This window comes from Heterodontus francisci, chromosome 46 (assembly GCF_036365525.1).
Source record: "Heterodontus francisci isolate sHetFra1 chromosome 46, sHetFra1.hap1, whole genome shotgun sequence".
Taxonomy (NCBI): Eukaryota; Metazoa; Chordata; class Chondrichthyes; order Heterodontiformes; family Heterodontidae; genus Heterodontus; species Heterodontus francisci.
Window position 1 is genome coordinate 20,637,854 of NC_090416.1, and position 20,498 is coordinate 20,658,351.

The 20,498-nt window shown below is 49.2% G+C and overlaps 1 protein-coding gene across 2 annotated transcripts in view; it reads left to right on the forward strand.

The window, feature by feature from the left end:
• Positions 1-20,498, forward strand: part of LOC137356723 (pleckstrin homology domain-containing family O member 1-like) — a 33,329-nt gene that overhangs the window by 4,217 nt on the left and 8,614 nt on the right. For both annotated transcript variants that reach the window (XM_068022445.1, XM_068022446.1), the window contains exons 3-4: positions 13,952-14,092; positions 17,975-18,079. In XM_068022445.1, coding sequence (XP_067878546.1) covers positions 13,952-14,092; positions 17,975-18,079 — 246 coding nt within the window. The remainder of the gene's footprint in view (positions 1-13,951; positions 14,093-17,974; positions 18,080-20,498) is intronic.

Genomic DNA, 20,498 nt, shown 5'->3' on the forward strand with positions numbered 1-20,498 from the left:
CTGGGTTCATCTCTCTTCTACATTCTCCATCACTGGGTTCATCTCTCCGATAACCTCCAGCACTGGGTTCATCTCTCCGATAACCTCCAGCACTGGGTTCATCTCTCCGATAACCTCCATCACTGGGTTCATCTCTCCGATAACCTCCAGCACTGGGTTCATCTCTTCTACATTCTCCATCACTGGGTTCATCTCTTCTACATTCTCCATCACTGGGTTCATCTCTCCGATAACCTCCATCACTGGGTTCATCTCTCCGATAACCTCCATCACTGGGTTCATCTCTCCGATAACCTCCATCACTGGGTTCATCTCTCCGATAACCTCCATCACTGGGTTCATCTCTCCGATAACCTCCATCACTGGGTTCATCTCTCCGATAACCTCCATCACTGGGTTCATCTCTCCGATAACCTCCATCACTGGGTTCATCTCTCCGATAACCTCCATCACTGGGTTCATCTCTCCCCTACATCCTCCATCACTGGGTTCATCTCTCCCCTACATCCTCCATCACTGGGTTCATCTCTCTCCTACATCCTCCATCACTGGGTTCATCTCTCTCCTACATCCTCCATCACTGGGTTCATCTCTCCCCGACATCCTCCATCACTGGGTTCATCTCTCTCCTACATCCTCCATCACTGGGTTCATCTCTCCCCTACATCCTCCATCACTGGGTTCATCTCTCCCCTACATCCTCCATCACTGGGTTCATCTCTCTCCTACATCCTCCATCACTGGGTTCATCTCTCTCCTACATCCTCCATCACTGGGTTCATCTCTCTCCTACATCCTCCATCACTGGGTTCATCTCTCTCCTACATCCTCCATCACTGGGTTCATCTCTCCCCTACATCCTCCATCACTGGGTTCATCTCTCTCCTACATCCTCCATCACTGGGTTCATCTCTCCCCTACATCCTCCAGCACTGGGTTCATCTCTCCCCTACATCCTCCAGCACTGGGTTCATCTCTCCCCTACATCCTCCATCACTGGGTTCATCTCTCCCCTACATCCTCCATCACTGGGTTCATCTCTCCCCTACATCCTCCATCACTGGGTTCATCTCTCCCCTACATCCTCCATCACTGGGTTCATCTCTCTCCTACATCCTCCATCACTGGGTTCATCTCTCTCCTACATCCTCCATCACTGGGTTCATCTCTCTCCTACATCCTCCATCACTGGGTTCATCTCTCTCCTACATCCTCCATCACTGGGTTTATCTCTCTCCTACATCCTCCATCACTGGGTTTATCTCTCTCCTACATCCTCCATCACTGGGTTTATCTCTCTCCTACATCCTCCATCACTGGGTTTATCTCTCTCCTACATCCTCCATCACTGGGTTTATCTCTCTCCTACATCCTCCATCACTGGGTTCATCTCTCCCCTACATCCTCCATCACTGGGTTCATCTCTCTCCTACATCCTCCATCACTGGGTTTATCTCTCTCCTACATCCTCCATCACTGGGTTTATCTCTCTCCTACATCCTCCACCACTGGGTTCATCTCTCCCCTACATCCTCCATCACTGGGTTCATCTATCTCCAACATCCTCCATCTAACAATGTAAATATGAGGTTTCGACAATATGGCCCCTTGGGTCTGCTCTCCCAAATAATATGTTGCTGATCTTTGACTACAGCTCCAGTTTCAGTTTCACCAAAGCCCTATACAGTTGCAGCAAGTCTCCCTTATTCTTGTACTCGAATTCCCTTGGAATGAAGGCTGACTCGAGTATTTGCCTGTCTAATTGCTTGTTAATTTTCTGTGTTTTATGTGGAACACTCAAATTCTTGTGACCACCAACTGTTAATAGTTTCTTACTATTTTAAAAATGTTTTGCTTTTCTATTCTTCCTCCCAAAATGTCTAACCTCATATTTCCCCACATTATACTCCAATTTCCACCTTATCGCCCACTCACTTAGCCTGCTGTGCCCCTTTGCAGCCTATTTTGTGCTCCTCACAGCTTACATTTCCACATTGCTTTGTATCTTTCACGAACTTGAGTACATTCCTCTCGGTCTCTTCATCTCAGTCATTTATATAGATTGTAAATAGCTGAAGCCCCAGCACTGATCCTTGTGGCACCCCTCATATTTACAGTCACAGCTTGCCAACCTGAAAATGGCCTGCTTATTCCAATGTTTTCCATCCTTTAACCAATTCTCTCTCCTTGCTAATATATTACCCCAACCCCATGAACTCTGATCTGTGTAATCATCTTTCATGTGGCGCCTGACCAAAAAGCCTTTTGAAAATCCAAATATACTAAATCCACTGGTTTCCTTTTATCTACCCTGCTTGCTACATTCTTAAAAAACTCTTAATAGATTTGTCAAACACATTTTAAAACCATGTTGACTCTGCCTAATCATATTATGACTTTCTAAGTGTTTTGTTACCATTTCCTTAATTATGAATTCCAGCATTTTCCTGATAACGAATGTCAGGTCAACAGGCTTGTAGTTCCCCATTTTCTCCCTCCTTCCTTTCTTGAATAGCAGTGTTACATGTTCTACCTTCCAATCCAATGGGATTGTTGCAGACCCGTGGGAATTTTGGAAGATCACAACCATCCCTCCTCCATCCTACTTTCCCATCTCTATCCCATATCCTCCATCATTGGGTAAATCCTCTGCGTCACTCTCCATCACTTTTTTAAAAATTCATTTCATGGGATTTGGGCGTCGCTGGCCAGGCCAGCAATTATTGCCCAATCCTAATTGCCCTTGAGAAGGTGGTGGTGAGTTGCCTTCTTGAACTGCTGCAGTCCATGTGGGGTAGGTACACCCACAGTGCTGTTAGGAAGGGAGTTCCAGGATTTTGACCCAGCGACAATGAAGGAACGGCGATATAGTTCCAAGTCAGGATGGTGTGTGACTTGGAGGGAAACTTGCAGGTGGTGGTGTTCCCATGTATTTGCTGCCCTTGTCCTTCTAGTTGATAGAGGTCACGGGTTTGGAAGGTGCTGTCCAAGGAGCCTTGGTGCATTGCTGCAGTACATCTTGTAGATGGTACACACTGCTGCCACTGTGCGTCGGTGGTGAAGGTTTGTAGATGGGGTGCCAATCAAGCGGGCTGCTTTGTCCTGGATGGTGTCGAGCTTCTTGAGTGTTGTTGGAGCTGCACCCATCCAGGCAAGTGGAGAGTATTCCATCACACTTCTGACTTGTGCCTTGTAGATGGTGGACAGGCTTTGGGGAGTCAGGAGGTGAGTTACTCACTGCAGGATTCCTAGCCTCTGACCTGCTCTTGTAGCCACGGTATTTATATGGCTACTCCAGTTCAGTTTCTGGTCAATGGTGGCTCCTAGGATGTTGATAGTGGGGGATTCAGCGATGGTAATGCCGTTGAATGTCAAGGGGAGATAGTTAGATTCTCTCTTGTTGGAGATGGTCATTGCCTGGCACTTGTGTGGCGCGAATGTTACTTGCCACTTATCAACCCAAGCCTGGATATTGTCCAGGTCTTGCTGCATTTCTACACAGACTGCTTCATTATCTGAGGAGTCATGAATGGTGCTGAACATTGTGCAATCATCAGCGAACATCCCCACTTCTGACCTTATGATTGAAGGAAGGTCATTGATGAAGCAGCTGAAGATAGTTGGGCCTAGGACACTACCCTGAGGAACTCCTGCAGTGATGTCCTGGAGCTCAGATGATTGACCTCCAACAACCATAACCATCTTCCTTTGTGCTAGGTATGACTCCAGCCAGCGGAGGGTTTTCCCCCTGATTCCCATTGACCTCAGTTTTGCTAGGGCTCCTTGATGCTATACTCGGTCAAATGCTGCCTTGATGTCAAGGGCAGTCACTCTCACCTCACCTCTTCAGTTCAGCACTTTTGTCCATGTTTGAACCAAGGCTGTAATGAGGTCAGGAGCTGAGTGGCCCTGGCGGAACCCAAACTGAGCGTCACTGAGCAGGTTATTGCTAAGCAAGTGCCACTTGATGGCACTGTTGATGACACCTTCCATCACTTTACTGATGATTGAGAGTAGGCTGATGGAGCGGTAATTGGCCGGGTTGGACTTGTCCTGCTTTTTGTGTACAGGACATACCTGGGCAATTTTCCACATTGCCGGGTAGATGCCAGTGTTGTAGCTGTACTGGAACAGCTTGGCTAGGGGCACAGCAAGTTCTGGAGCACAGGTCTTCAGTACTATTGCCGCAATATTGTCAGGGCCCATAGCTTTTGCAGTATCCAGTGCCTTCACTCGTTTCTTGATATCACACGGAGTGAATCGAATTAGCTGAAGTCTGGCATCTGTGATGCTGGGGACTTCAGGAAGAGGTTGAGATGGATCATCAACTCGGCACTTCTGGCTGAAGATTGTTGCAAATGCTTCAGCCTTATCTTTTGCACTGATGTGATGGGCTCTCCCATCATTGAGGATGGGGAGGTTTGTGGAGCCACCTCCTCCAGTTAGTTGTTTAATTGTCCATCACCATTCACGGCTGGATGTGGCAGGACTGCAGAGCTTAGATCTGATCCGTTGGTTATGGGATTGCTTAGCTCTGTCTATCGCATGCTGCTTACACAGTTTGGCACGCAGATAGCCCTGTGTTGTAGCTTCACCAGGTTGACAGGTATTTGAGGTATGCCTGGTGCTGCTCCTAGCATGCCCTCCTGCACTGTTCATTGAACCGGTATTGGTCTCCTAGCTTGATGGTAATGGTAGAGTGGGGGATATGCTGGGCCATGAGGTTACAGATTGTGGTTGAGTACAATTCTGCTGCTGCTGATGGCCCACAGCGCCTCATGGATGCCCAGTTTTGCATTACTAGATCTGTTTGAAATCTATCCCATTTAGCACGGTGGTAGTGCCACACAACACGATGGAGGGTATCCTCAATGTGAAGGCGGGACTTCGTCTCCACAAGGACTGTGCGATGGTCACTCCTACCAATACTGTCATGGACAGATGCATCTGCGGCAGGCAGATTGGTGAGGATGAGGTCAAGTATGTTTTCCCCTCTTGTTGGTTCCCCCACCACCTGCCGCAGACCCAGTCTTACAGATATGTCCTTTAGGACTCGGCCATCTCGGTCAGTAGTGGTGCTACCGAGCCACTCCTGGTGATGGACATTGAAGTCCCCCACCAAAGTACATTCTGTGCCCTTGCCACCCTCAGTGTTTCCTCCAAGTGCTGTTCAACATGGAGGAGTACTGAGTCATCAGCTGAGGGAGGGTGGTAGGTGGTAATCAGCAGGAGGTTTCCTTGTCCATGTTTGATCTGATGCCATGAGACTTCATGGGGTCCAGAGTCGATGTTGACTCCCAGGGCAACTCCCTCCCTGCTGTATACCACTGTGCCACCACCTCTGGTGGGTGTCCTGCCGGTGGGACAGGACATACCTGGGGATGGTGATGGCAGTGTCTGGGACATTGTCTGTAAGGTATGATTCCGTGAGTATGACTATGTCAGGCTGTTGCTTGACTAGTCTGTGGGACAGCTCTCCCAACATTGGCACAAGCCCCTATATGTTAGTAAGAAGGACTTTGCAGAGTCGACAGGGCTGGGTTTGCCGTTGTCGTTTCCGGTGCCTAGGTCGGTGCCGGGTGGTCAGTCCGGTTTCATTCTTTTTTTATTGACTTTGTAGCAGTTAGGTACAACTGAGTAGCTTGCTAGGCCATTTCAGAGGGCATGTATGAGTCAACCACATTGCTGTGGGTCTGGAGTCACATGTAGGCCAGACCAGGTAAGGACAGCAGATTTCCTTCCCTAAAGGACATTAGTGAACCAGATGGGTTTTTACAACAATTGACAATGGTTTCATGGTCATCATTAATTCCAGATTTATTAATTGAATTCAAATTCCACCTTCTGCTGTGGTGGGATTTGAACCCATGTCCCCAGAGCAATACCCTGGGTCTCTGGGTTACTAGTCCAGTAACAATACCACTACGCCACCGCCTCCCCATCTTGATCCATCTCTCTCCTACATCTTCCATTACTTAGTCCATCTCTCCTACATTCCCTATCATTGGCTCCACCCCTCCCCCCTCACATCCTCCATCACTTGGTCCATCTCTCATAATTCTCTTACCATGCCCTCAATTGCTTTTGTTGTTGCAATGTTTTTGGATTTCCCAGAGTCCGATCCTTGCTCATCTTTCACAACTGATTAAACAGGGTGGGTGGGGAGGATGGTTAGAGACTAAAGCAGCAAGTGGTTTGGATCTGGAATGTACTGCCTGAGTGTGCTGGAGGCAGATTCAATTCTGGCTTTCAGAAGGGAATTGGATAATTATCTGAAGAGAAAAGATCTTCAGGGCTACAGGGAAAGGGCAGGGACAGGGATTAGCTGAGTTTCTCTAGCAGACCGCTCGCCTAGACACGACAAGCCAAATGGCCTCCTGCTGTGCTATAACCATTCTATGATTCTATAAATCCAGGCATGGGTGCTAAGTCTGAAATAAACACAGAAAGTGCTGGAAATACTCAGCAGGTCTGGCAGCATCTGTGGAGAGAGGAACAGAGTTAATGTTTCAGGTCAGTGACCTTTCATCAGAACTGGCAAAAGTTAGAAATGTAATAGGTTTTGATCAAGTGAAATTGGGGTGTGGCAGGGTGGGGGTGATGGGGTTGGGTGGAGAACAAAAGGGGATGTTTGTGATAAAGTGGAAGGCAGGGGAGATTAAATGAGAATTATGTCATGGAACAAAAGGCAAAGGGAGTTGTAATAATCGTAGTAAAAGACAAAGCCTTTGTCCAGAGAGAGTGTTAATGGCAGAAGCAAAAACATGACAAACAAGTTTAAGACTGGCATATGGTTAAAAAAAAAACCTCAAAATGGCAGTTCTGGTCTGCAATTGTTGAACTCAATGTTGTGTGCAGAAGGCTGTAGAGTGCCTAATTGGGAGATGAGGTGCTGTTCCTCGAGCGTGCATTGAGCTTCACTGGAACACTGCAGCGGGCCAAGGACAGAAATGTGGGCAAGACAGCAGAACAGTGAATTAAAATGGCAAGCGACTGGAAGCTCGGGATCATGCTTTCAGACTGAGCGGAGGTGTTCTGCAAATTGGTCACCCAAATTGTATTTGGTCTCCCCAATGTAGAGGAGACTGCACTGTGAGGAGTGAATACAGTATACTAAATTGAAAGAAGTACAAGTAAATCACTGCTTCACCTGGAAGAAGTGTTTGGGGCCACGGATGGTGAGGAGAGAGGAGGTAAAAGGGCAAATGTTACACCTGCTGCGATTGCATGGGTGGTAAGTGTTGGATGTAGATCTACATCTATAATAAACTGATTTTATTTTGCCGCCTTTTTTCAAAGCTGCTGACTCTTGTTAGAGAATAGGTTCCAGCTGCCCCCTCATACCTCACTCAAGTGACTATTTTTCACTTGTGAGTGTCAGCGGATTATTCATCTGTAAAGCACTGCAGTAAACCCGATCCTGTCCTTTCCCGACAAACGTTTTTTCCAGCAATGACCTTGTCTGATTTTTCACCTCCTTAGCTCAGTAATTCTGAGGACAATTGTACCTGTAGTACCTAACTGCTGCCCTGTGTGGGATGAGTTAGCTCAGCACAAATCAGGGATTGAATCTGGCACCCTCTGGTCTATATGGATCAGTGTCACAGTGAGTGGTGTATTTACTGTGACATCTGGGGAGTCTCTGGGTATCTTTGTATGGCGCACATTGGCATTTGGGAGTCAAGATGCAGGAGGGGAGAAGGAGTCAAATATGAGAAAAGCAGTTGAGCTCTAACCTTGCATTTTAATACTTCCTGTCTTGCTGAGTGAGGACAGAGTAAGGACAGTACAGCTGAGGTTTCATTCCATCACTGCCTGTCTGTACAGGAAAGCAACAAGATGCTGTGCACGTAGATAAGTATTGGGCTGTGACTCACAGATCCCACAGCACCAACATTTAACACACAGAAACCCATGCACACACACACAAGAGTATGCATTGAAACACACACATGCTAACAGAGCATGCACCGAAACACACATGCACATGCAATATGCACCAAAATACACTCATGCACACTGAGTATTCAATCAAAACCACAAATGCAGAGTATGCATTGAAACACATACATGAATATACAGAATATGTACACACACACAAACATCAGTTCAAATAAAAATAGACTACAGTAAAAAATCTGGAGATGGAAATGAGCTAAAAATGTTAAAAGTGACTCATTATTTATTTTTAAAAGGCAGATTGTGATAGTTGCTTTTTGATAAGATTTCAACTCCAGGGTTGATAAGCTGTGTTTAAAAAGTGTTTGTTATGTGACACACTCTAACCCACACATTTACAAACCGCGATTAGCCAGCTAATTATAACTGCCATGTAGCGAGAGACAGAGACACACGGTTACAGCTTCACACTTTCCCTTCATCCTGTGCCTGCTCTGTCCTGGTACATCACTCTCAATCTGGATTCAGGCTTTAACCTCACCTTCGCTGCCATGGACTAAGTGCAAAGAACGTTTTAGTTGTAAACAAATGCACTGGCAAAAGATGGTCTAGTTACTGTTAACTGCATTTCCACCTGTGGGAGGAGCTGAACTCTAATGCTGACTGACCTTCCTAAAGACTGAGCAGATTCAGGGCAGTGTACTTGCTTCAAGATTGAGAAGCTGACCCCTAAAGTCTGCCAGCATTGGTCGTGGTGGGGTGGGAGGCGACTGTTTACATTGGACCTACTGTCAAACTTGGTGCATTGTGCACGTTTACTTTTTGAAGCTTCTCGATTTTAGTGTCAACTTATTTAAAGAACTGTGGGTAGAGAGGAGGGGAGATTTCATTAGAGGTTGGGGGAACTGTCGGTTGTTGGGGGGAGATGTCGGGGGATCTGTTAGTTGTGAGGGATCACCTGTCGGTAGAGGTGGGGGGAGCTGTCGGTAGAGATGGGGGGAGCTGTCGGTAGAGATGGGGGGAGCTGTCGGTAGAGATGGGGGGAGCTGTCGGTAGTGAGAGATGACCTTTTGGTGGAGATGGGGGGAATGTGTCGGTGGAGATGGGGGGAATGTGTCGGTGGAGATGGGGGGAATGTGTCGGTGGAGATGGGGTGAAGATATCGGTGGAGATGGGGGGGGGGAAGATGTCGGTGGAGATGGGGGGGGGGGGGGAAGATGTCGGTGGAGATGGGGGGGGGGGGGGAAGATGTCGGTGGAGATGGGGGGGGGGGGGGAAGATGTCGGTGGAGATGGGGTGGGGGGGGGAAGATGTCGGTGGAGATGGTGGGGGGGGGAAGATGTCGGTGGAGATGGGGGGGGGGGGGAAGATGTCGGTGGAGATGGGGGGGGGGGGAAGATGTCGGTGGAGATGGGGGGGGGGGGAAGATGTCGGTGGAGATGGGGGGGGGGTGGAAGATGTCGGTGGAGATGGGGGGGGGGTGGAAGATGTCGGTGGAGATGGGGGGGGGGTGGAAGATGTCGGTGGAGATGGGGGGGGGGTGGAAGATGTCGGTGGAGATGGGGGGGAGGGGGTGGAAGATGTCGGTGGAGATGGGGGGGAGGGGGTGGAAGATGTCGGTGGAGATGGGGGGGAGGGGGGGGAAGATGTCGGTGGAGATGGGGGGGGGGGGGGAAGATGTCGGTGGAGATGGGGGGGGGGGGGGGGGAAGATGTCGGTGGAGATGGGGGGGGGGGGGGAAGATGTCGGTGGAGATGGGGGGGGGGGGAAGATGTCGGTGGAGATGTCGGTGGAGATGGGGGGGGGGGAAGATGTCGGTGGAGATGGGGGGGGGGGAAGATGTCGATGGGGGGGGGGGGGAAAGATGTCGATGGGGGGGGGGGGAAGATGTCGGTGGAGATGGGGGGGAAAGATGTCGGTGGAGATGGGGGGGGGGGAAGATGTCGGTGGAGATGGGGGGGGGGGGGGGGGAAGATGTCGGTGGAGATGGGGGGGGGGGGGAAGATGTCGGTGGAGATGGGGGGGGGGGGGAAGATGTCGGTGGAGATGGGGGGGGGGGAAGATGTCGGTGGAGATGGGGGGGGGGGGAAGATGTCGGTGGAGATGGGGGGGGGGGGGGAAGATGTCGGTGGAGATGGGGGGGGGGGGGAAGATGTCGGTGGAGATGGGGGGGGGGGGGAAGATGTCGGTGGAGATGGGGGGGGGGGGGGAAGATGTCGGTGGAGATGGGGGGGGGGGGAAGATGTCGGTGGAGATGTCGGTGGAGATGGGGGGGGGGGAAGATGTCGGTGGAGATGGGGGGGGGGGAAGATGTCGATGGGGGGGGGGGGGAAAGATGTCGATGGGGGGGGGGGGAAGATGTCGATGGGGGGGGGGGGAAGATGTCGGTGGAGATGGGGGGGAAAGATGTCGGTGGAGATGGGGGGGGGGGAAGATGTCGGTGGAGATGGGGGGGGGGGGGGGGGAAGATGTCGGTGGAGATGGGGGGGGGGGGGAAGATGTCGGTGGAGATGGGGGGGGGGGGGAAGATGTCGGTGGAGATGGGGGGGGGGGGGAAGATGTCGGTGGAGATGGGGGGGGGGGGAAGATGTCGGTGGAGATGGGGGGGGGGGGAAGATGTCGGTGGAGATGGGGGGGGGGGGAAGATGTCGGTGGAGATGGGGGGGGGGGGGGAAGATGTCGGTGGAGATGGGGGGGGGGGGGAAGATGTCGGTGGAGATGTCGGTGGAGATGGGGGGGGGGAAGATGTCGGTGGAGATGGGGGGGGGGGGGAAGATGTCGGTGGAGATGGGGGGGGGGGGGAAGATGTCGGTGGAGATGGGGGGGGGGGGAAGATGTCGGTGGAGATGGGGGGGAAAGATGTCGGTGGAGATGGGGTGGGGGGGGAAAGATGTCGGTGGAGATGGGGTGGGGGGGGAAGATGTCGGTGGAGATGGGGTGGGGGGGGAAGATGTCGGTGGAGATGGGGTGGGGGGGGAAGATGTCGGAGATGGGGTGGGGGGGGAAGATGTCGGTGGAGATGGGGTAGGGGGGGAAGATGTCGGTGGAGATGGGGTGGGGGGGGAAGATGTCGGTGGAGATGGGGGGGGGGGGAAGATGTCGGTGGAGATGGGGTGGGGGGGGAAGATGTCGGTGGAGATGGGGTGGGGGGGGAAGATGTCGGAGATGGGGTGGGGGGGGAAGATGTCGGTGGAGATGGGGTAGGGGGGGAAGATGTCGGTGGAGATGGGGTGGGGGGGGAAGATGTCGGTGGAGATGTGGGGGGGGCGAAGATGTCGGTATGGGAAAGATGTCGGTGTGGGGGAAAGATGTCGGTGGAGGTGGGGGGAAGATGTCGGTGGAGGTGGGGGGAAGATGTCGGTGGAGGTGGGGGGAAGATGTCGGTGGAGGTGGGGGGGAAGATGTCGGTGGAGGTGGGGGGGAAGATGTCGGTGGAGGTGGGGGGGAAGATGTCGGTGGAGGTGGGGGGGAAGATGTCGGTGGAGGTGGGGGGGAAGATGTCGGTGGAGGTGGGGGGGAAGATGTCGGTGGAGGTGGGGGGGAAGATGTCGGTGGAGGTGGGGGGGAAGATGTCGGTGGAGGTGGGGGGGAAGATGTCGGTGGAGGTGGGGGGGAAGATGTCGGTGGAGGTGGGGGGGAAGATGTCGGTGGAGGTGGGGGGGAAGATGTCGGTGGAGGTGGGGGGGAAGATGTCGGTGGAGGTGGGGAGAAGGTGGAGGTGGGGGGGAAGATGTCGGTGGAGGTGGGGAGAAGGTGGAGGTGGGGGGGGGGAAGGTGGAGGTGGGGGGGGGGGGAAGATGTCGGTGGAGGTGGGGAGAAGGTGGAGGTGGAGGTGGGGAGAAGGTGGAGGTGGGGGGGAAGATGTCGGTGGAGGTGGGGAGAAGGTGGAGGTGGGGGGGGGGGAAGATGTCGGTGGAGGTGGGGGGGGGGGAAGATGTCGGTGGAGGTGGGGGGGGGGGAAGATGGAGGTGGGGGGGGGGAAGATGGAGGTGGAGGTGGGGGGGGAAGATGGAGGTGGAGGTGGGGGGGGAAGATGTCGGTGGAGGTGGGGGGGGAAGATGTCGGTGGAGGTGGGGGGGGAAGGTGGAGGTGGGGGGGGAAGATGTCGGTGGAGGTTGGGGGGGAAGATGGTGGAGGTGGGGAGAAGGTGGAGGTGGGGGGGGGGGGAAGATGTCGGTGGAGGTGGGGCGACGATGTCGGTGGAGGTGGGGGGGGGGGAAGATGGTGGAGGTGGGGAGAAGGTGGAGGTGGGGGGGGAAGATGTCGGTGGAGGTGGGGGGGGAAGGTGGAGGTGGGGGGGGAAGGTGGAGGTGGGGGGGGAAGATGTCGGTGGAGGTTGGGGGGGAAGATGGTGGAGGTGGGGAGAAGGTGGAGGTGGGGGGGGGGGGGAAGATGTCGGTGGAGGTGGGGCGACGATGTCGGTGGAGGTGGGGGGGGGGAAGATGTCGGTGGAGGTGGGGGGAAGATGTCGATAGAGGGGCCTGCTTTCAATCGTGGGTGTCAGCACAGATCAACTCCCGTCCGGTCCTCATTCACTATCCACGTTCCACACACACTCACATTCCAATAATGCTCTATGGAGAGTGATCAGGAACAGGAACCCTGACTTTGCCACTTTACTGTTATCAGACAGTAATTGCTAAGAATGGTTCCAAGGACATCGTTGACACTAGCTGGAGACTAGTTGCTTGTCTTGTCAAGTGAAATGTTTTATCTCCATCCCGTATCACATTCACTTTGTGAGCCTTGGTAACACTGCTTATTTAACATGGAATAATAACAGATATAAGCTGTTGCTATTGATGAGAATGTGGGAATGTAGTAGGGACTGCATGTGAGAATACATCCATTTCACCACTCATTTTGCATTTAATTTTTTTTTGTACTTCATCCAACAGACACTTGGATCCCTCTTTAACCAGATAGGGAATCTCAGGATGTCTCCTTACCTCTCTTCTTTGTCCTAGTTAATTCCAGCAACAGGCTTGAGTTTTCCAAGACTGCAATTCCCACAGATCTTGTTCACATGTTCTGGAAAGTCCAGCAGTTAGGGTTTTCATCTCTTGAGACAGACTCCAGACCCTTGATCTGTACAGTGGGGTTCAGGACTAGACTGGGGGTGGGGGCCTCTGACCCTATTGATCCTGATCACTGAAACCTGTAATATTGAGCCATACAGTTGCCGGGTCCCATTACTTGGCTATGCTGAGTTAGCTGTTTACAGCCAGGGGCTACAAGTGGCCTCAAGATGGCAAGAGTTCCAGTAACGATTTGTAGAAGTCAGGTCGCTGTCCATACGTCACAAATTTAACTCTCCTCTCAGAGCACAGGGTGTTCTTACATCAGTCCTACTTCTGACAATGGGTTGGCTGTAGCTGACCTTATATCAGTTGTCGAGTTTCCATTCCTGATCACCACCCAGTGACCCTGTCGGATAGTGTGTGTGGCTTTGTGGTGAGCGCACATGGCTTTTGCTACCCCTGGAGTCCTACTAATCCTGCCCATGCTCACGTGAGGAATGGTCATTTGGGAGAGATGTGGCTGGTCCTTGCTGAGGGAGGAGAGGAAAAGAAAGAGAATGCCCTCAGGGTGGGTGTTCAATGCTATAGAGTAGTGGCAGGAGGGATGTGGCTAAATATTTCATGCCCTGGGTGTGGGTCTGATTGAATCCAATTCATTCCAGTCCTATGGAGGAATGGTTAAGCCTTGCATGGATTTGCTACTGTGATTTATGTGGAGAGTTTGAGGGCCAGAACCAGGTGACGATAGCCCATGGTTGTTACACTGTGCCCTGTCTTAATACCCCTGCTCCCCATACCGGTTCCAAACTTTAACCTCACATTGATTGGCAAGGATTGCAGTTATGTTCTGGAACAAGGTTGACGAGACACACCATGCAACAGTTTCACAGACACTTCTCGCCATCCTTGCTTCCCTGGTTTTGGAGTGATGGTGGTAAAGTGCTGAGGTGGATGGGGTGGCCGAGACGGCGCAGATCCCTGCTTTAGTCCTTTGAGGCCGTTCAGCTCATCTTGGCTGTTCTGATTCACAGGTGAAAGATGAGAAGAAGGTTCCGGATAAGTTTGACCTGACTGACTATGAGAAATGCGAGGAACTGCGCAAATCGAAGAGCCGGAGCAAGAAGAACCACAGCAAGTTCACACTGGTGCGCAACAAACAGCCCGGTAACACGGTGAGCTCCTCTTTGTGTACCGCTGTCTGACACTTGTGATGCCTTCTCATCAAAACCGCTGTACAGGCTCCCTTCCCACCAGACCCTCTGGCCCCGATTAGCAGGATAATGGTTTTTCCATCAAGGCTGTGGCGAGGAGGTGGGGGAGGGGATAGGTGCAGACATGTGACTCATCTTAACCTGCACATGCCCTCAGCACACCTGCTGTGAAATCCTGGATCCTCTGCTTGACAAGACTTGGATCCAACTGGGTTCTGTATCTCAGTACTATTGTACCAAAGTCTATTTCCTTCTGCTGTTGTTCAGTGACTAACACTCTCGCCTAGGAAGCTCGGTAAAGGTGCAGGGGTAGCACTGTTAATCAAGGATGGCATTGGTGCAATAGTTAGAGATGACCTTGGTTCAGGCGATCAGGATGTAGAATCGGTTTGGGTGGAGATAAGGAATAGCAGGGGAAAGAAGGCACTAGTGGGAGTGGTCTTCAGGCCCCCTAACAGTATTCATAATGTAGGACAAAGTATACAAGAAGAAATATTGGGTTCTTGTGATAAAGGGACAGCAATAATCATGGATGATTTTAATCTACATATAAACTGGAAAAAACAGATTGGCAATAGTAGTCTGGATGATGAGTTCATAGAATGCTTTCGAGATAGTTTCTTAGAGCAGTACGTTCTGGAACCAACCAGAGAGCAGGTTATATTAGACTTGGTTTTGTGTAATGTGACAGGATGAAATAATGACCTCAGAGTAAAGGCATCTCTGGGTAGCAGTGACCACAATATGATTGAATTTTACATCCAGTTTGAAAGAGAGAAGAGTAGGTCTAAGACTAGTATTTTAAACTTAAATAAGGGCAACTATGTGGGTATGAAAGCTGAGCTAGCTGAAGTGAACTGGGTTACTAGGCTAGGAGAGAGATCAATAGAGAAGCAGTGGCAGATGTTTAAGGAGAAATTTCAGAATACTTAGAATAAGTATTCCTACTATAAAGAAAAATTCTAAGGGGAGGACCCACCATCCGTGGTTAACTAAAGAAATTAAGGAAAGCATCAAACTTAAGGAAAAAGCATATAATTGCACAAAGTTGAGTGGCAGGTCAGATGATTGGTAAGAATATAAAGAGGAGCAGAGAATGACTAAAAGGTTAATCAGGAGAAAGAGATTAGAGTATGAGAGGAAGCTTGCTAGAAATGTAAAAACAGATAGCAAGAGTTTCTACAGGTATTTAAAAAGGAAAAGAGTAAGTAAAGTGAGTGTTGGTCCTCTCGAGAATGAGAATGGGAAGTTAATAGTAGATAATAAGGAAATGGCAAATGAAATGCTTCCCTCTTCACTATAGAGGATACAAAACACATTCCAGTAATAGCTGTAAATCAGGAGGTGGAAGGAAGAGAGGAACTTGGTGAAATTACAGTCACCAGGGAAATGGTACTGAGCAAACTGATGGAGCTGCAGACTGACAAGTCCCCGGGTCCTGATGGACTTCATCCTAGGGTCTTAAAAGAGGTGGCCAATGAGGTAGTAGATGCGTTGGTGTTAATTTTTCAAAGTTCACTGGATTCTGGAGAAGTTCCATCAGACTGGAAAGTGGCAAATATAATCCCTCTATTCAAGAAGCTGGGGTGGCAGAAAACAGGTAACAATAGGCCAGTTAGCTTGCCGTCTGTTATAGGGAAGGTGTTAGAACTGATCATTAATGAGGCTATAGCTGGGCACTTAGAAAAACTCAAGGGAATCAGGAATAATCAGTCTAGTTTTGTGAAAGGGAGATCATGTTTAACTCCTTCTTTGAAGGAGTAACATGTGCTGTGGATAAAGGGGAGCCAGTTGACGTACTGTACTTGGATTTCCAGAAGGCACTTGACAAGGCGCCACATAAAAGGTTATTGCGCAAAGTAGGAGCTCATGGTTTAGGGGGTAACATATTAGCATGGATAGAAGAATGGCTGGCTGGCAGAAAACAGAGTATGCACAAACGGGTCCTTTTTAGATTGGCGGGATGTGACGACTGGAGTCCTGCAGGGATCTGTGGTGGGGCCTCAACGTTTTACAATTTATATCAATGACTTAGATGAGGGGAGTGATGGCGTGGTAGCTAAATTTGCAGATGACGCAAAGATGTGAAGAGGACATGAGGTTGCAGACTGATGTAGATAGGTTGAGTGAGTGGGCAAAATTCTGGCAGATGGAGTATAATGTGGGAAAGTGTGAAGTTGTTCACTTTGGCAGGAAGAATAAAAAAGCAGAGTATTACTTAAACAGGGAATGACTGCAGAGTTCTAGTGCAGGTGTCACAAAAAGTTAGTATCAGGTACAGTAGATAATAAAGAAGGCTAATGGAATGCTATCCTTTATTAGGAGAGGAATTGAAAATAAAAGTAAAGATGTGATGCTTCAGTTATACAGGGCATTGGTGAGACCACATCTCGAATACTGTGTGCAGTTTTGGTCTCTTTATTAAGGATGTAAATGTGTTGGAGGAAGTTTACTAGATTGATACCTGGAATGAGCGGGTAGTCTTATGAGGAAAGATTGGACAGACTGGACTTATTTTCACTGGAGGTTAGAAGAGTGAGGGGAGACTTGATTGAAGTATATAAGATCCTGAATGGTCTTGACTAGGTGGATGTTGAAAGGATGTTTCCTCTTGTGGGTGAGTCCAAAACTAGGGGGCACTGTTTTAAAATTAGGGGTTGCCCTTTTAGGACAGAGATGAGGAGAAATTTGTTCTCTGAGGGTTGCGTGACTTTGGAACTCTTTGCCTCAGAAGGTGGTGGATATGGGGTCATTGAATATTTTTAAGGTGGAGTTAGATAGATTGTTATTCGGCAAGGGAATCAAAGGTTATCGGGGTAAATGGGAGTGTGGAATTTGAGACGCAAACAGCTCAGCCATGATCATATTGAATGGCGGAGCAGGCTGAGGGGCTGAATGGCCTATTTCTGCTGCTAATTCGTATGTTCACCTCAGAGTTAGAAGGTTGAGGATTTAAGCCCCACTCTGCAGATATAATCCAGACTAGAGCATGGCTACTCGACCCGAACCTGACTGGACCCGATGGTTTGGGCCGCTCTTCTGGGTCCGGCATTTGGGCTCGGGTCAGGCACTGGACCTTTCCAGTCCAGTTACAGTTTTTGTTGCTTATCTGCACAAGCTTAAAAAGTGATATACGGAAGCTAGGTTAACTGAACATTCCGTTGGTCGGGTCGGGTACGGGAAAAAATGAAAGGACTCGGGCTGGGTCGGATGTGGTTCTGTCGGGCTTGGGTTGGGTTTCATTTGCAGACCTGAGCCGGCCTTTAATCCAGACTGACACCACGTAATACTGGGGAGCACTGCACTATTGGAGGTGTCATCTTTCAGATGAGACATTAAATTTTGGAGCACTGCATTCTGAAATGGATGTAAAAGATGCCATGGCACTATTCTGAAGAGCAGGGAGTTCTCCCCTGTGTGCAGGACCAATATTTACCCCTCAGCCAACATCACTGAAACTGATTATCTGATCATTATCACATTTCTGTATGTGGGAGCTTGCTGATTACAACACACTGCGTTACAACAGTGACCACACTTCAAACATACTTCACATTGGCTGTAAAGCACTTTGGGATGTCCTGAGATTATGAAAGATGCTGTATAATGCAAGTTTGTTCTTTCTCCCACAACACTGCATTTACACTTCAGTTTAAGTGCAACATGAATAAGTAGCTGTAGAATGTCAGATCCCCCTGGTAGAGGATGGTACATGCTGTCAGTGGGCAGGAGTCACCCCTGTTAGGATAACTGTAGCACTTCACTTTTGGTGTCAGTTTCATTATTATGGTATTATTGCTACCATCATATCACACTCTCACTGTCCTTGTGCAATCCCTCCAGGTACCAAACCTGATCTTCCTGGCAGTGAGTCCTGAGGAGAAAGAGTCGTGGATTAACATTCTGAGCAGTGCGCTCAGCCGAGCAAAGAACCGTGTCCTTGATGAGGTAACAGCTCACATCATCACTTTACAAATGTGGGCATGCACAAGGAATTCATACTAAGTCAAAATGGTACAGAACAGAGAGTGTAGAGAGTGGGAATGTTTGATGGGACAGTGTAGAGGGAGTTTAGTTTAGAGATACAGCACTGAAACAGGCCCTTCGGCCCACCGAGTCTGTGCCGACCATCAACCACCCATTTATAATAATCCTACACTAATCCCACATTCCTACCACATCCCCACCTGTCCCTATATTTCCCTACCACCTACCTATACTAGGGGCAATTTATAATGGCCAATTAACCTATCAACCTGCAAGTCTTTGGCATGTGGGAGGAAACCGGAGCACCCGGAGGAAACCCACGCAGACACACGGAGAACTTGCAAACTCCACACAGGCAGTACCCAGAATTGAACCCGGGTCGCTGGAGCTGTGAGGCTGCGGTGCTAACCACTGCGCCACTCTTTATCTCACAGGCCTTCTTCTCAAACCCCTGATAATGTGTGACTGCCTGATTAGATTATTCCAGTAGGTAATGAGTCAAATATGCAATGTGGGACTGGAATCACAGACCAGACATGTTCCTTTCCCTGAAGGTGATTAATGAATCAATCGCGTTTTTAACAACAATCTGGTTGCTTTTATTATTTTGCTGGTGGCAGCCCACAAAATGCCAGATATACGGAATTTAAACAGTTGTTACAAGTGCTTCAATTTTTCTGTAAAAGTTTTGTGATTTGGGGTTTAAAACTGAAAAGAAGTCCCTGGATTTTTTTTTTTATAAGGTTCACTGAGAGGCCTGGACTGTAAACAGTTACTGGAAGTCACCTGTCTTCAAAATAATTACCCAGCAGGAGTTGTTTTTGACTTGGGAAGATGTTTACAAAGAAGTAACAGGTCAAGATTTATAGAGGTCAGGAGGTTTGACTTCTGGAATGTTTTTGGTTTCACTTTGAATTGTTACAAAAGGCAGTTAGAAAAAACTTGCCAAGAAGAACAAAACACACCAACTCAGTCTGTTCCAGCAGTTTGGAAAAGCCTGCCAGTTTTCCATCTCTCGAGAAGCTGAGAAGCAAGTGTAGGAGGCAGACAGAACTGTTTCTGCATTTCTGCTGTAAGGCCTGTCAGATACCTCTGCTGCTGCATTTCCTGGGAAGCCTGCCCAAACTAATCTTCAATGTCACCTTAAAAGAACTGTTCTCGGAAGATCCCAGTGACAGCCATCTATACGCATTTGGGACGCCAAAACAAAGGACATCGTTCCATATCTTCTATTTCTTCTTCAAGAATTAGCAAGTATTTAACCCAAGTTTTTTTTGTGTCTTTTTTGTAATAGAGCTCTAAAACGCAAATCCCATTAATTTTTCTGCTTAACCTGTGTGTGCGTGTGAGGGGCTAAGGTAAAAAGGGAACTTTAATATTTCAATCTGTGTATTTATGCTTTACCTCATTGCTGCTTAAGACTTGTTTTATAATAAACTGATATTTTTGTTGTTTATTAAAGAAACCTGGTTGGTGTGTTTTATTCTGGGATAAAAGTAGGATCTATGATTAACCATATTGGTAAGTGGGAATTTTTTTTTTTTAATGTTGTGACTTGTAGAGAAGTGGAACTAGAATAAACAGTGCACTCCTCCTACCTCGGTCGTAACACAGTTCACAAGCTATGGGATCCTAGGGCAGTACTATAAACACTATTACCTAATCTGAATTATAGAGCTGATTTCATTGAAAACATCATTAAACCTTCTTTGATACTGAGCACAGATCAGAGGTGGAATCTGGGAACTTCCTCGTGTATATGGGAGTCAGTCCCTATGTGTGTACGTGTGTGTGGGGCTCGATCCCTGTGTGTGCGTGTATGAGGCTCAGCCCCTACGTGCGTCTGTATGGGGCTCAACCCCTATGTGTCCATGACTATGGGGCTCAGCCCCTATGTGTCCATGAGTATGAGGATGTGTGTGTGTATTGGTAGAACTCGGTTCCTGGGTGTGGGCACGCATGTGAACATAAGAAGTAGAAGCAGGAGTAGGCCATTCGACCCTTCAAACCTGCTATGCTATTTAATATGATCATGGCTGATTGTGGCCTTCACTTTTCTGCCTACTCCCCCATAACCCTTGACTCCCTTGTAGATCAAAAATCTGTCTAACTCAGCCTTCAATATATTCAATGACCCAACCTTCACTGCTCTCTGGGGAAGAGAATTCCAAAGATTAACAACCGTGAGAGAAGTTCCTCCTCATCTCCATCTTAAAAGGGAGACTCCTTATTTTAAAACTGTGCCCCTAGTTCTAGATTCCCCCACAAGTGGAAACATCCTCTCAGCATCTACCTTGTCAAGCCCCTTCAGAATCTTATATGTTTCAATAAGATCACCTCTCATTCTTCTAAACTCCAATGAGTAGAGGCCCAACCTGCT